The sequence below is a fragment of the Chironomus tepperi genome, unplaced genomic scaffold (assembly GCF_022539635.2).
Source record: "Chironomus tepperi strain 1889 unplaced genomic scaffold, CSIRO-AGI_Ctep_v1 contig_74, whole genome shotgun sequence".
Taxonomy (NCBI): domain Eukaryota; kingdom Metazoa; phylum Arthropoda; class Insecta; order Diptera; family Chironomidae; genus Chironomus; species Chironomus tepperi.
The window spans coordinates 1,349,057-1,364,030 of NW_027226196.1; the positions used below are offsets into that span (position 1 = coordinate 1,349,057).

The following is a 14,974-nucleotide window of genomic DNA, read 5'->3' on the forward strand; positions in this document are numbered from 1 at the left end:
GAAAAAATTATTTGGAATGCAGTCTGACTTTCACTGTTTCGTTGTAATATGATTCATGACATTGCCAGTAAACTTCTCGATTTTCTTTAGATCAGGCTGGATTTCCGTTTTGTATTGTATGCACTAAGGATTAAAAAAGAATTCATTGAAAAATTTGCAAAAATATTGGCACATTAAATTCCTATACCTTTTGATTGTTCGTCACTTTCAGCACTAATTTTTGTTTATTGTGTGTGTATTTCATGCTGTATCTACATTTATCTGGATTCTCCATAAGCATAGCTTCGGCTGCAATCTCGAAGTCCTCCCATGTTTTAGCGAACACCATGATTTCTTTATATATTTAAGTGAGCTGAATTATTTTTGGACCTGTCAATTTTGCCAACAACAAACTAGTACAAATGGCACGTGGAATGTGGTTGTGAGGCAATAAAGCGCATTTAATATTTTTGTACAGTTTTAAATTTTTTCGGACAAAATTAGGGCTTTAATGTTGATAACAAAGCAAGCTATGATTACAATATTTCAAAAATCAGGCGAGAAATTGTGAAAATTGTGGAAAATCGCGTAGTCGGACAAAATGTCGTTAGATATTCACAGATTTAAAAATTTGTCAAGGGGGAATCAGAAATCCGAAAAAATATTGACATTCATACCCCTTAATAGTAAAATTATAGAGGAGTTAGTTCTTTTAGGCAGGTTGAACGTAAAAATATGAATGAAGTTACTAAATTTATTTAATAATCGGGAAAATCGTGAAATATGTCTGAAATTAACGAAAATCCGCGTGAATTAAAGGCCAACGAGGAGGATAAATGCAATGTTGATAAGAATAATAAAAATAATACATTGAAAAATGTAAAAAGAAAAATCCGCAAAACTTTTCAAAGGAAATTTAGTGGTGATGAAGAGAAGCCCAAAAATGATGCAATTAATGACGAGAAAAGTGATAAAGTGGTCATAAATAATGATGAAAATATAGATAAAGGAAAATTCACCCTTAAAAAGATCTTTAGGAAATCCTCGTTTCGCAAAATTATTGCAAATATACAGCAAATTACAAATTTTACCGTGAGTACATTTTTCATTCATACTTGCGATTCTTATGGCATATAGCATGACATGGTAAGAGGAAAAGAGATGGAAATAAAAATTGTCTATCGTAAGAAATGAAAAAAAAAAAATAAAATAAAATTGGACTCGCTCGAATGATTCACAAAATTGCTTTAGACTGTTTTTCTCCATTTCATTCGAAAATCAAACTAACTATTTTGTGTGCTGTTGTTCCTATATATTTCACCATTGTAAAATTATCATAATTGAGTACGTGATATGTTGGTGAAACAAGAGCAAAAAAAAAAAATAAAAATAGCTTAAAATAGCCCAGTATACTAAGTCATCATCATCACATGCTAATTCACACCAACGATTTTTGAATATGTAGTATTTATCATGTCATAGTTATTTATCATACAGAAGCAAATATTCGCGTTGCATAAACGTCCATAATGTAAGATAGCGATAATGATGTCGATAAAAAAAATGAAACAGCATAAAGAATGCAAACACTGGAGTTCAATGTGATTTATTTTTTTTTATGAGGAAATAATTGAAATTCCAAAGTCAATGAGAAATATGCGAGAGAGAAAACAAAATGCATCAAACAAGCTTGTTTATGAATAACATACATTTTTATGTGCTGATTGTGTATTTGTGAGAGATGCCGCCCAAAAAAACACAAAAATATTTTAAGTGATTCCAGTTTCTCGACGTCGTCTCTCAATGAAAATGATATTTACATATTCATTTATCTGTGTATAATATTGGTCAGCAACTAAGTCTGCCTGCGAAAAAAAAAAAGATGTTTTAAGCCACAGCACGAGAAAAAAATTCTCTAAATTAAAACAATCATTGTCATTGATAACTATTAATTGAGCTCAATGTCACGAGATAAAAATTTATTGGGTTATCGCCTGATTCATCTAGCTTTGTCGTAAAACGCGCGATATTTCATGGAGCAATAGATAAGCATAGATCATAAATCTGCCATACACAATGACTCGCGATTCTTGTTGTCGAAATATTCACAGCACCTTAAAATCATGCTTCGTAATTGTAAGAATAATCTTTCATTCATCGTTTTATCGGACGTTCATGCTTACAATAATTAAATGATGCTGATTTTGAGTTCTCATTGTTATCTTATCAAGTCACGGTTGTGTCTATTTTCTTATTCGTTTATTTAAATGAAACTTTACTTTTTGTTACGTCTCCTGTCTGCAAATATTTACATTCTTATCTATATTATTATTACAGCCAAACAATGCCAAAAATGATCGGGTACCGCCTTTGAATAATTATGTACATTTACCAGCCGACTCAATTCCGGGTGTTATGGGCATTAGAAATCATGGAAATACGTGCTTTATGAATGCAGTTTTGCAATGTCTAAGTCATACAGACATTCTAGCCGAATATTTTGTCCTTGATCAATATAAGGTAAATGAATGTGTTACAAGCTTACTGACGCTTTCATTTTGCTCTATTTCAATTCAATGCCATTTTTCATTTTATTTTGTGTCTGTTTTTTTGCTATTTTTTTCTCAAATTAAAGGCTGATTTACGAAAGCGAAATAAAATCAATTCAAGGAAATTCGGAACAAAAGGTGAATTAACAGAACAACTTGCATTAGTGCTGAAAGCATTATGGACATGTAAGGATCCATCGGATTATAGTACAACATTTAAGGATGTTGTTGAGCGCTACGGGTCACAGTTCAAAAATTCTACACAGCATGATGCTCAGGAATTTTTGTTCTGGCTGCTTGATAAAGTTCACGAGGATCTGAATACAGCGACGAAGAGAAAGTATAAAGCGATAAAGAATAATTATGGACGATCGGATGAGATTGTTGCGGCGGAGACACTGGCAAATTATATGAGATGTAATAACTCATTTGTTCAAGCTGTTTTTCGTGCACAATTTCGTTCGTCGTTGACATGTCCTCGTTGTCATAAGCAAAGCAACACATTTGATCCATTTCATTGTGTCTCAGTACAATTGCCTCAACTAACATTACAGTCAGTCAATGTTAATGTTGTTTATAATGTTAAAACACCAAAACAAGTTCGTATGTCACTAAGTGTATCTCAAGGATCATCCGTTTTAGCATTAAGGGAGCAATTACATGCCGATACTGACATTGAATCAAAACGTATGATTCTCACTGAATGTACGTCATCTGGATTTGGGAGATTATTTTGTGACTCACATCCGTTATCAAATGTAAAAACTGATGATTGCGTTTACTGCATTGAACTACCCGATAAAGTCGAAGACTCACAGGTTGCATTATGCTTTGTAAATGCTAATGTCAAAGAAAGTACCACCAAACGATTCGGTAAGATTCCATTAATACATAGTGCTATTTTCTTTGGAACGACATGCTTGAAGACTGTAAGCAGAATTTGATTGTATTCCAAAGAGGAAGCGCATACATAACTTTAATGGCGATATTTATTGCCATATTATTGATAGATTTATAGATAACTCATAAAAAACTTTTTATGTATTTTTTCAGGTTCCATATTCTGCATGAAAATCAATCGAGATGTCTCTTTTACTGAGCTACAAAAAGCTTTATTAAAGGAAATGTCATCGGTGCTAAAACCAGAAACATTTAGTTATTCTACACCAATCAATGAAATGTTTAAACTACATCTACAGGAAGGATCAGCTGATCCAAATACGTATCTTGAATCCAAATTTGAACATCCACTATTAACTGATATGGTTGATTTAGCATTGTCAGTACATCCATCAGATTCTGGTCCACAACACATTAAATTATCATTGGAATGGACAGAGCCTGAAAAATATTTTTCTGATATGGAAGATCATGTCGTTGAGCATGGAAGTGTAAAGGAAGAGAAGGAAATTTCACCAGAAAGTAGTCAACTAACATTAGAGCATTGTCTTGATCATTATACAAAAGCTGAAACATTAAGTACTGAAGACGCTTGGCGTTGCCCAAATTGCCAAAAATATTTACCAGTCGTTAAGACATTAGGCCTTTGGTCCTTACCCGATATTCTAGTTATTCATTTTAAGCGATTCCGTCAACAACAGTTAAAAGGATCTCAAGTATCAAAGCTCACAACAATGGTTAAATTTCCATTAACTGGATTCGATATGTCAACTTGGCATCTCACCAACGACGGTAATACATGTAGCAACAGTAGTAATAATAGCAATTGTGGAAGTTTGTCACGTAAATCCACAAAATCATCGAGCAAATCAGGAACATTAACGAAAACATTTTTACATGAGGACCATAAATATGACTTATATGCTGTCTGTTACCATCAAGGTGATACATTAGAAACAGGACATTATACAGCAGCATGTAAGAATCCATACGATCAGCAATGGTATAAATTTGATGATCAACGAGTGTCACACATAAAACCTGAAGAAGTGCCAGAAAAAATTGTTAATAATGAAGCTTATATGTTATTTTATCAACGACGAAAAGCTAATGAGAATTCTGATAGTTCCGGTGCCAGTACAAGCTCTGGTGAACATTGGGTATCAAAAATAGTCACAGCACCGCCGTCCACAATACCAACATCAACAATAACAACAAATCTTGTCAAAAATGCTAATGCTTTAAAAGTGGAAGAAGCCACTGAAATTAGTGCCGATCCACCATCATCAGAACCAATAATAATTGACACCAAAGTAGACGAAAGTAAACAATTAGAAGCAATTTTAAATATCGACGATATAAAGGCAATTGACAGTGACGACATTCCAGAAGTTACGTCATGTAGTGAGTTAATTAATCAACCGATTGATGGAGAGATTGATGATAAAATAGAAATGACTGAGCATTCCATAAAAGTCGATAATAATGAAAACAGTAGCATAATAAGTAGCATCAGTAGTAATGACGATGTTGATGAAAAGGTTAAAGAAGAGAATGTAAATGAAATTATGGTTAACGGCAATAATAATAATAATAATAATGTTGATGTTGATGACTATGATGAGGAACGAATTGTAGAGCAAAAAATTGAAGTGAAAGTTGAAATTTGCACAAGTTCACCGCCTCCAGAGAAACAGCACCACAATGGCTTCCATAAAATTGATGAAGAGGAGAAGGAAATGATAAGGAATGAGCGCGATAAAATTGAGGATTTAATGTCGCAGCATAAAATTAGCAATTTACTATGGAATGATCAGAATAACAATACGAGCAATCGACATAGCGATATTGGAGCAATAAAAATATCCGATTTATTATTAATGGATCGTATCGAAGACATTTCATCAACATCATTACCAAAAAATTACATGCTACATGATACAGATAGAATGACATCAGCATCAACAACAAATAAGGATTACCGAATCAGAGGTGTAAGTTCATGTAGTAAAGATACACTGTTGTACATAGATCAACAAAGTTTATTAGATGATGACTCATTACTTGAGAATCGATCGCATTGGGTGAGTCTTAGCTTATTGAATGTATAAATTTCTCTTTTTTGGCGCATTTTCCGAGTTCAGGAGATTTTGTGTCTATTCTGTCCGTTAGTCGTACTTTTCATTTTATAGGTACTGTAAGCATATGCTGTCTAATTGTACTAAAATTTCGACTCAAAAGAAATTAAACTTGACATGACAGTTGCTTGTCAGTACCTAAATATGGACCTCAAATTGTTGATCTTTAAAGGATATACCTTGAGGATGTCTGTGTAAAATTACGGAAAATGCGCTTTGATCCCGCAACTAATGCGGACTTTTTAACTTGAACATTTTTCATTGACGAGGTCTTTTCCATTTTTAATAGATCTCTCCTGTGACTCCTCATAAATTAATTACAGTTTCTCCAAAAAATTAAAAAAACACACAAAACAAAGTTCATTAATTCTAGTAAATAATAATTCAATTATTCATCTTGAAAAAAACAAGTCAAACACATTAAAACCTGCATTTATTATCACAAGAAAAACAAAGAGAATAGATTATAGATGAACAATTAGACGTTGGAAGGACAATGATTTTTTATGGGAATCGATTGCCTTTCGTCTCTTTTTTAAATGTTTTTTACTTTACAATTCAGAGTTGCTATTAATGGCAATTTTTTTGTCGCATAGATTGAAAATTATATTGTATTATGAGGCATATTAATAGTTAAGAAATGATTGTGCAAAAACGAATTGCTTGATTAAGTGACTGGATAGAGCTTGTAATCAATTTGTGGAATATGTAAAGTAGTTCTGTAGATGATGACTATTAAGCTTATGACATTGTGATGCTCAATAAAATTCACATGAAAATGTGATTTTCATGATCATTTTGTTGAAATTGTAGTCGATTGTAGCTAGTTTGTCATCATTTAAGTAAAACTAGTTTTGAGATTAAAAAAATTTCTAGGATTTGTTCTAACGATTTTTCAGAATTTAAAAAATAACGTCAGAAATTATTTTGAAAGATCATTCATCTGGGTAGTTAACGACTTTTCAAAATTCAAAAAATACCGGAAAATTCAGTCATCTGGGTAGACTTTTTCAAAATAATTTCAACCGTTATTATTTTGAATTTTGAAAAGTCGTTAAAAATTAAAATTCTATCAAGAGGTTCTAGTCGCTTAAAAATCAAGTAAAGAACTGAATGAAAAGAAAATAGCAACTCTGAACTTTTAATTCCTATATACTAAAGCAAACAACTGTCCAATTTTTCTAATAGACTTGATGCAAGAAACAAAAAAAAAAGAAAAAGTTTAGAAAAAATCAAACAATTTTTGATCAGGATTTTTAGAGAATATTATTTATTCGTATAAATCTTCTTTTATATAAACTACTAGTTCTACAGTTATTTCAAGACATAAAAACAAAAACAAAAAAAATGAGAGAAAAAATGAAGTCTTTTTAAAAACCAATTTGATATTTTACAAAGTGGAAAAGAGGAAATTTTTTTATTAAAAAACTAAAAGAAATTTTAAATGAAAAATATGCTGTTAAATATTTAAATAATTTTATTGACAAAAAAACGAAAGAAAAATTTCACGTAATTGTGATGCAATTTAAAAAAAAAAAAGAATATTTTAAAATTTTGTTATTTTGTTTATATTGGCGGCTAAAGATTGATAAATTAAGAAAGTATGTAGCTAGTAGGTTAGATTAAAATTGAAACGTAAGCCATTCACAGATTAATAACAAACAAAAAAAAAAGTTGAATCAAATTAATGAAAAAATAATAAAATCTTAATTAATCAAAAAAAAATGTACGAAGGAAAACCTCAATGAGAAAAATGTATAGATTAAATTATTTAATATGATTAAAATTGCATTCCTTTTTAATATTATTATTACACTTAATTAAGCAGAGACACATGTTATGTTACCGCATTAAAATATGCTTTTAAATTCATCATTTATTTTCTTATAAATTATATTCTATCAGCTGACTTTTTTTTTCTTTAAGCTTAGCATTATCTATACTTTTATGTGCAATTTTTGCATTAAAAATATTTTTATTGTGTATTAATTAATTAATTTATTTCAAAGCATGAATTTTATGTGAATATTTAAAAAGATATTGAGAAAAATAAAGCAAGAAAAATTTTAAAAGTAATTCAGAAGAGAAAATTTTTATTGTTTTTATGTTGTTATGTTGTTATTTAGGCCAAAATCATAAAAAATTATGCTCATTTACATTACAACATATTGTTGTTTGTAACGGTCGTTTTAAATTTGAATTTGTGGTGAATTTTGAATTTTGAGGTGAATTTCAAGATTTAATTTACAAATAGTGAATTTTTCAAAAATATTTAATTAAAACTCGTGAATTACACAAGAAATTCATGAAATAATAAGACATCTACAGACATTAAGCATTCAATGGTAAATTCCACATGAAATACAGTTCAATTAACTTAAAATTTATGCGAAAATTCAAATTTTCTAGAAAAATGGACAAAAACTTAAAAACAATTGGTGTTACAATTTCAAACGATGACATTGTCTATCCATTCAATTTGCAAGCTTATGATGATCTTTTAATCCAACGTATGAAGTTTTCATGTGAAGTATTTTCCTATAATCACGATAATATAACGCCGACAAATATTCAATTGTCCAGCACTAAAACACCAAAGCCGACTGAATATCCACAACTAAGCGTCAATAAGAATAAAGTTTACGACAGTGCTGATCACAATGAAAAGAACTACATCATGATGCATCCGTATTTACTGCCTGACTGTACATTAAGAAATACTCATTATATGAAAAGTGAAATGTCGCCTTTTGCTGAAAAGACCGGCTACATTTTGGCATGTCTAACTTCATCAGGACTGATTGAGCTTTATAATTACAACGATGATACCTGTGAATTAAAGAGCATTGACGTAAATTTCTCTGAATTGAGAAAAAGTTCACTGAAAATTCCTCCAAGAGACATCATAAAACTGGATGTGCTTCGTAAAACATTAAGTAAAGTCACATTCAGCAATTTTGAGTGGTGTGCGATTCCTTTTGAAGACTATAAACTCCTCATTTGTACAACTAAGAGTGATGACTTGATAATTTATCACATCCAGGATGATACAGTTGCTGAAATGAAGTCAATAAAGATTGAAGGAATTGGCAGAAACAAATTGAAGTGGATGGATATGAATGATCAGCATTACATTGTCTGCAGCACAGATAAAGGAGATTTAGTGCGATATTCTGTAGAGATTGAAGATGATGGAATTGTTAATGACATTCAGAAAGTTGATGTGATTGAAGGGAAGCTAAAACAGCCAATAAATTACATTGGAATCGACTATCATGAGACATCGACCATATTGTTCTGCTGTAAAGGACATACACTTGAAATTTTCCATTTAAAAGAAGACAAAGTTGAACTTGTATGCAGCAAATATGTCGATATGACAATAACTGGATTTACTCTCTGTGATAATCTTGAATACATGCTTTGTACTCTCAATTCTAGAGTATATCACATCCAGTTGACTATCGAGAATGACCGCATGATGTTAAGTACTTTTAACAGACTTGAATTTGATTCTGCGATGGATGATTTGGACATATCCAGCAATTATTCCTTTTATGGAATCGGTGCTTCTAAGAATAATGTGCTGATATTCCTGAGTTGTTATCCACAGAATGTAAGTTGCAGCTTAAATTAATCTTAGGATTAAAATTAATCCTGGGATTAAATTTAATTCTAATTATTTTAGATCACACAATTCGAGACACTTAACTGCAATTTAAACTGTAACTCAATACTTTATTCCATTCACAGGCTTACGATCATCTCATAAACAAACAACCAAACCACATTTCAATTAATTTATTCGTAAAACATGATCCAGTACAAATTATTTTGAACAATCCAACATTAAGAATGACTGATTACATTGACTGCATTGAAGCTATTCGATTCATAGGATCAAATAAGCTAGAAACGCTTGGAGTTTTGGAACAGATGGATTATGACATTGCTATGAATTACAAGTTCCTTTACTATCTTAAGATTCAACTGTTGCTGATTAATATTAAGCTGATTTACTATCAAATGAAATCCAGGAACATTTTTGACATTATTGATCAGTCAAAAGAATCAATTGGTGAACTTATTCGTGTAATAAATACAGAATTGCTGCTTAATGCCATGTTCAAGTCAAAGACATTAACTGATGCCCACTATACAGTTATAAGAAGCCTTAAGAAACTCATCATTAAATATTGCAATTCAGTCCAAGACAAGGAACCATTTAATACTGCCTTAGAGACACTGAAGCCACAACTCTTTGAGACATTGAATATCTGCAATGAAAAATTGAAGGGGAAGAAGGTCCAGCCTGAAATGTGCAGCTTCTGTTTTGAAGAAATCGGTGATGATCAGCTAGAATGCAGTTCAAGCCATAAATTGAAGCGTTGTGTCACAACTAATTTGCCTGTATCACTTGACTGTACAAACTTCTGTAAGCAATGTCGGGAAAGTGTTACGTCATTGGAGATTTTATCATTAATCATAGAACATCCATTAAAATTTGATATTTTCTTATGTCCACTGTGTGACTTGAAATTTGTATTGAACGAATAAAACAGGAACTTATTCATTGGACATGATGACTTTCCTCAACATTTTAGCTGTGCTATTCTTTAAATTGTATGATAAAGTCGTAATATATTGATCGTCCGTAAAGTCCACGCCAAGTGCTTTATTCTGTAGGATATAAATGTAGTTCTTGGCTAGCTTTAAAGTCTCAATTTTTGGCAAGTGTTGGAAGTCGTTTGATCCATTTAGTATTGAAGTCTGTAGCACACTTCTGAGGTATATTAATGCTTTATTGATGGCCAACATCCTTACACGTTCACGTTGTGCCTTAAAGAACTTTCTATCACCTTTCCTTTTTGTAAGCCTCATAACTAGATTAATGCTTTGTGAATACTGTTTAGGTATTATTTGCATAATTAAATTGGTAAATTTTCTGATAACATGAACAGAAGCGTATCCATTAATTTTTAGAAACTATAAGTATGAACAATATATGGAAAATTGCTAAGTTCACCCCTATTAGTAGCTTATCATTTTATTCATATTAGGGAAAATTAGATAACAATTATGATTCCTATCAATTAATATTTGGGGAAGTAATTAATGCGTCGAATCAGCCGAACTTCTTATCAATTGACTGACGATTTATTGGAATTGCTTAGAAATTCATGGACATTCTCATGCTTGAATTGTAGTAAAATAATACAGTTAACATTCAGTCCTTGATTTTAAGGGTATGAATCATATAGCATTTTCTACTCAAATTAAGTTCCCTAAATTAAGAATATTGATTATTTCTAATAACGACTTTTTGATATTCAAAAAATCAACGGCTATTAAATTTTCAAACCAATATTCTTAGTTGCACACCACTTTTGTTTACAAACAAATTCAACAATAATCGTATATTCTCCTCAAAATAATTAATTTACGTCTTCAAAATGGACAAAAACTTTGCATTTCTAATTGTCACTGGAGCGCCTGACTATACAGAATTTGGAATAGATCTTTTAGGTAAAGTATTGCTTTAATTAAATTAAAAACACGAATTAATAAAAAAATTCTTTAACTTACAGCAATAAATATCACACAAGAGTTTAGAGGAGTTAAGTTTATTCCCCAAGGAGTTCATTTCGTCTATGCCTCATCAAAGGATCAATATGGAAATCCATCAGTCAGCAGAAGTGGATTCGTGCATTATTTCAAAAATGGTGAAATTTTGGTAAAGGAATGGAACCGCGAAAATGAGGAACTACAGAATAGGACTAAAGGAGACGTCGAGGTGGAAAAACAGAGAATTAGGGAGAATCTTAAAAATTTAGACAGGTAATGCAAATATGAGTTATTTTAAGGACTTCCAATTAATTTAATAAAATAAATTAGATTTCTAGCAATTTATGACTATCAAAATATCGGAAAATGGAAAAACCTAACAAATCTGCTAACTGAGGAATCAATAAAAAGGATGTCACCCGAAACTGGTATTATAAGGAACGAAGTTGAATTCAAATCATGTCCAGATAAGGATCGTCCAAGAGGAAGTAATGCAACTCCAATAAGAAATGTCAAAATTCGTTCAGTTGACGATGAGTCAATGTACTTGCCAAATATGGAAGTAATAAGTGAAACGCAGCCAAAATACTCAAAACTACCCGAACGATACAATCAGTTTTCATCACCAGAAGAGAAGACATTAAATAATGTCGACACAATTAATTTAATTGACAAGCTTGTCAATGAAATCACAACAAAATCTAATTTATTAGAGGAACTGCAGTTTTCCTTTATCGTCTACCTATGTACATTATCAATTGAATCGTTAGCTCATTGGCGTCAAATTGTGTCACTTTTATGCAATTCAGAGCAAGCTGTTGAGAAATACAAGCCATTTTATAGACATTTTGTGAACATTATTAGACATCAAATTCCTGAAATTCCAATTGAATTTATAGAGCAAAGTTCAACAAACACAATTTATATAGACATAAAAAATTTACTTAAGAATCTGGAAATGAATGGCTGTAAAGATATATCTGATTCACTACAAAAACACCTAGATGAAGCAATTTCATGGACATTTGATGATCTTCTCGAGGAAGATCCAGAAGATTTACCACAAGTTGTGGAAATTGATACTTAAAAGTATTTCAAGCTAAATTGTGAAATAAAATGTTTTAATTATGCTTTTAAAGGATGTCTTTTAAATCACATGGCAGGAACATTTGGTGAGTTCTGTGGTGAAAATGGTAACGGTCAAAATAATTTTGAAATTTCTCTGGAGCCAACTTCAAGTTGAATGTTAATTTGAATTTTCAAATAACGGTCATATGAATCTTTTAGCAATAGAAATTTTGTAAAATCGGAAGGAAGCAAGAAGTGAATAGCGAATCCAAAAACTGTCTAAAATCACCTGAAACTCCTATAAATCATAAGCAACTGAAAGAAAAAAAATCAGGATTCCAAACAATACATTTTGTCTATTCAACAGCATTAAGCCATAACGTCCTTTACTTTATGGCATTAAATTGCTGCCATTGAGTTAAATAACAACACAATAAACACGATAACTGATGTGAATCTATTAACACAGAGACTTAAATTGGTTTTGTCTTCAGAATTATAACTTTAAAAACAGAATCCACATCTCCAGAGAGACATAACTAAACTTTTAAAATAGTTACAAGCTAAAACGATACAATGTGAACAATAGTATGAACAAACTAAGTTAAGAATAGTACAATTCTCGGGATAAATAGGATACAATTTACAATTCTTTATATCTCTCTTGTTGCTTAAATTTCTCAGGATCTACATAATCGTCCCACTCGTTCCACTTAAACGTCCATTCAGAATATCCTGCTTTGTAGTTACGTACACTGTAAGTGGGAATAAATAAAAATAGAAATGAATGGAACTAACAAATTGCAAAAAAAATAAATTTATATGTCATGCAACATGTATTACTTTTTATATCCAATGCTTACGGCTTCCTCGGCTGCTGTTTGGGACAGATCACCAAACTTACAGTAGAAAATTAATTTGTGTGATAAGCCTGGCTTATTTCGTTGATATTTTGCAACGAATGCAAGTCTCGAGAGTTTTAATTCCTGTGGAACTCTTGCAACTGTAAAAAAAATGGGACATAAAATACAGATACTTACTCGTGAAGGTATTTGGGGGTCGTTTATAAATGACGTCACGAAGAAGGTGACCATGAATGCCAAAATTTGATTTTTGACCTACAAAATGAGACAAAAGCAGTCATCTAGGCAACTCAGGGACACAGAGGTACTCTACCGACTGCATTGTGCTCAGTCAAAAAGTTCGGTACCTTTGGATTCGGACGTCATTTACAAACGACTATAATAATGACTATTAACACTTTTGGGAAGACTAGGTGAGCATTGCAGTTGCGAGACATCAACATGAATTGTGTATGAGATTTCCCATGTACAGTTGTCATTTTAAATGATACGATGACATGAAAAAATTAACGGAGCTTTGTCCGTGTGGGACACTTCAACAAATCTCATTTTTGCACATAAATGACACTGTCATCTACGTAGCTGCGACTTTCTATTGTTAAACGGTAGCGATGTGTCAGTATCCTGGTGATTGTGTTGAGTCGCATGGTGTTAAGCTCTCAAGAAACTCAGCTTAATAGTCATTCATGATGGTTAGTTCTTATTGATCCGCTGTGAGTCGAAGAGCGGTAATTAGGAGGTTAAACAAGTTTCTGTTGCAGGCTATTTTCTTTTTTCTGGCTCTAGTTCTCATTGAACTATTTCAAAATCTTCAAACAGCTTAGAACCTTCCGTCTAGAACCTTCCGTAACCAAAAAAACCAAAGATCCAGTTACATACGTGGAATATTAATAGATGTAGGAATAGATCCCGTTGCAGCAATTTCCTGAGGTTCTCTAACATCTATCAACAACACTTCCTGGTCAACAATTGCTTCAATAATCTCATGATAAGTTGCAACTTCAACATTCATTTTAAAATAAATAAAAATATTTTCTTCTGTATAACAAAGGAACAGCCGCTTCTAACAAAAATCAACAAACAATTGACGGCATTCGATAATTTTTTGGCAATTTTCACACTTGATAGCAACCAGCAAAACTATAATAACATGAATAAGTAGTTTTATGTATAGGTCATTGATCAGAATATTTTATGGATTGTATGTTATGCCTTAATACTGTTTTTGTACATCCATGCTAATAAAAAAATGGCAAAACCTTAGCAAAATCTTAATGCATCTCATTAAAGAACTATTTGGTGCCGAACACACAAAAAATTCAGCATATATGCATAAGTAAATCGCATAAAAAAAATCCAGCCATTCGCGTGATATGGTGCTCTTGAAATAGCTTCCATGGATGACTATAAATTATATTTTTTTGTCGCAGCAGCGTAATAGGACATGTATGAATGTGACTGGCTTAAAAAGGAAAAAAAACATCATAGATGAAGTCATAAAGTGAAAAAAGCTTGAAAGAAGAAGGCAAAAATTTATGATTTGTGACTATGTAGCATATGTATGCTGTAAATTTAATGAAAAAGGTTTTTGAATTGGAAATTAAAGCTTTAAAAAGTTTTTAAATTTTTTAACGAGCTTTTTAGGGATAGGAAACGTGTTTGTGTCATTATGAATTTATGATGATTTTTAAGGATTTGAAATTTTAATTGCGTAGGTATATTTTGAAATATTTAGTTCAAATGTGCGTGATTAGTTGGAGTTAACATCTGGAGTGGCTTTAAAAGTTATCATTCTTATTCTGATTGTGGAGCTGAAACCCTTTAGGCAGGGTAGTTTGAATCTATCATTTAAAGCACACATCTCGGCACCGAGCTCGGTCGTTGGCACCAAAATTCCCTGTACCATGAGAAG

The 14,974-nt window shown here is 31.6% G+C and overlaps 4 protein-coding genes across 4 annotated transcripts; 3 read left to right on the forward strand and 1 right to left on the reverse strand.

The window, feature by feature from the left end:
• The first annotated feature begins 691 nt into the window (after positions 1–691).
• On the forward strand, positions 692–7,467 carry Usp15-31 (Ubiquitin specific protease 15/31). Its single transcript, XM_070633655.1, has 5 exons — positions 692–1,071; positions 2,317–2,499; positions 2,615–3,401; positions 3,582–5,512; positions 5,856–7,467. The coding sequence occupies exons 1-5, from the start codon at positions 763–765 to the stop codon at positions 5,904–5,906; spliced, it is 3,261 nt and encodes a 1,086-aa protein (XP_070489756.1). The 5' UTR covers positions 692–762; the 3' UTR covers positions 5,907–7,467.
• Positions 7,468–7,851: 384 nt separating this feature from the next.
• LOC139085579 (uncharacterized) lies at positions 7,852–10,162 on the forward strand. Its single transcript, XM_070633664.1, has 3 exons — positions 7,852–7,911; positions 7,976–9,182; positions 9,320–10,162. Exons 2-3 carry the CDS (start codon positions 7,980–7,982, stop codon positions 10,121–10,123), a joined length of 2,007 nt encoding a protein of 668 aa, XP_070489765.1. The 5' UTR covers positions 7,852–7,911; positions 7,976–7,979; the 3' UTR covers positions 10,124–10,162.
• A 790-nt stretch (positions 10,163–10,952) lies between these two features.
• On the forward strand, positions 10,953–12,269 carry LOC139085580 (protein AAR2 homolog). Its single transcript, XM_070633665.1, has 3 exons — positions 10,953–11,092; positions 11,155–11,404; positions 11,462–12,269. Exons 1-3 carry the CDS (start codon positions 11,020–11,022, stop codon positions 12,216–12,218), a joined length of 1,080 nt encoding a protein of 359 aa, XP_070489766.1. The 5' UTR covers positions 10,953–11,019; the 3' UTR covers positions 12,219–12,269.
• A 494-nt stretch (positions 12,270–12,763) lies between these two features.
• LOC139085636 (rhodanese domain-containing protein CG4456-like) lies at positions 12,764–14,093 on the reverse strand. The gene is made up of 3 exons (XM_070633728.1): positions 13,942–14,093; positions 13,043–13,202; positions 12,764–12,954 (listed from the first exon to the last, which is right to left on the reverse strand). The coding sequence occupies exons 1-3, from the start codon at positions 14,072–14,074 to the stop codon at positions 12,843–12,845; spliced, it is 405 nt and encodes a 134-aa protein (XP_070489829.1). The 5' UTR covers positions 14,075–14,093; the 3' UTR covers positions 12,764–12,842.
• Between the last annotated feature and the right edge of the window lie 881 nt (positions 14,094–14,974).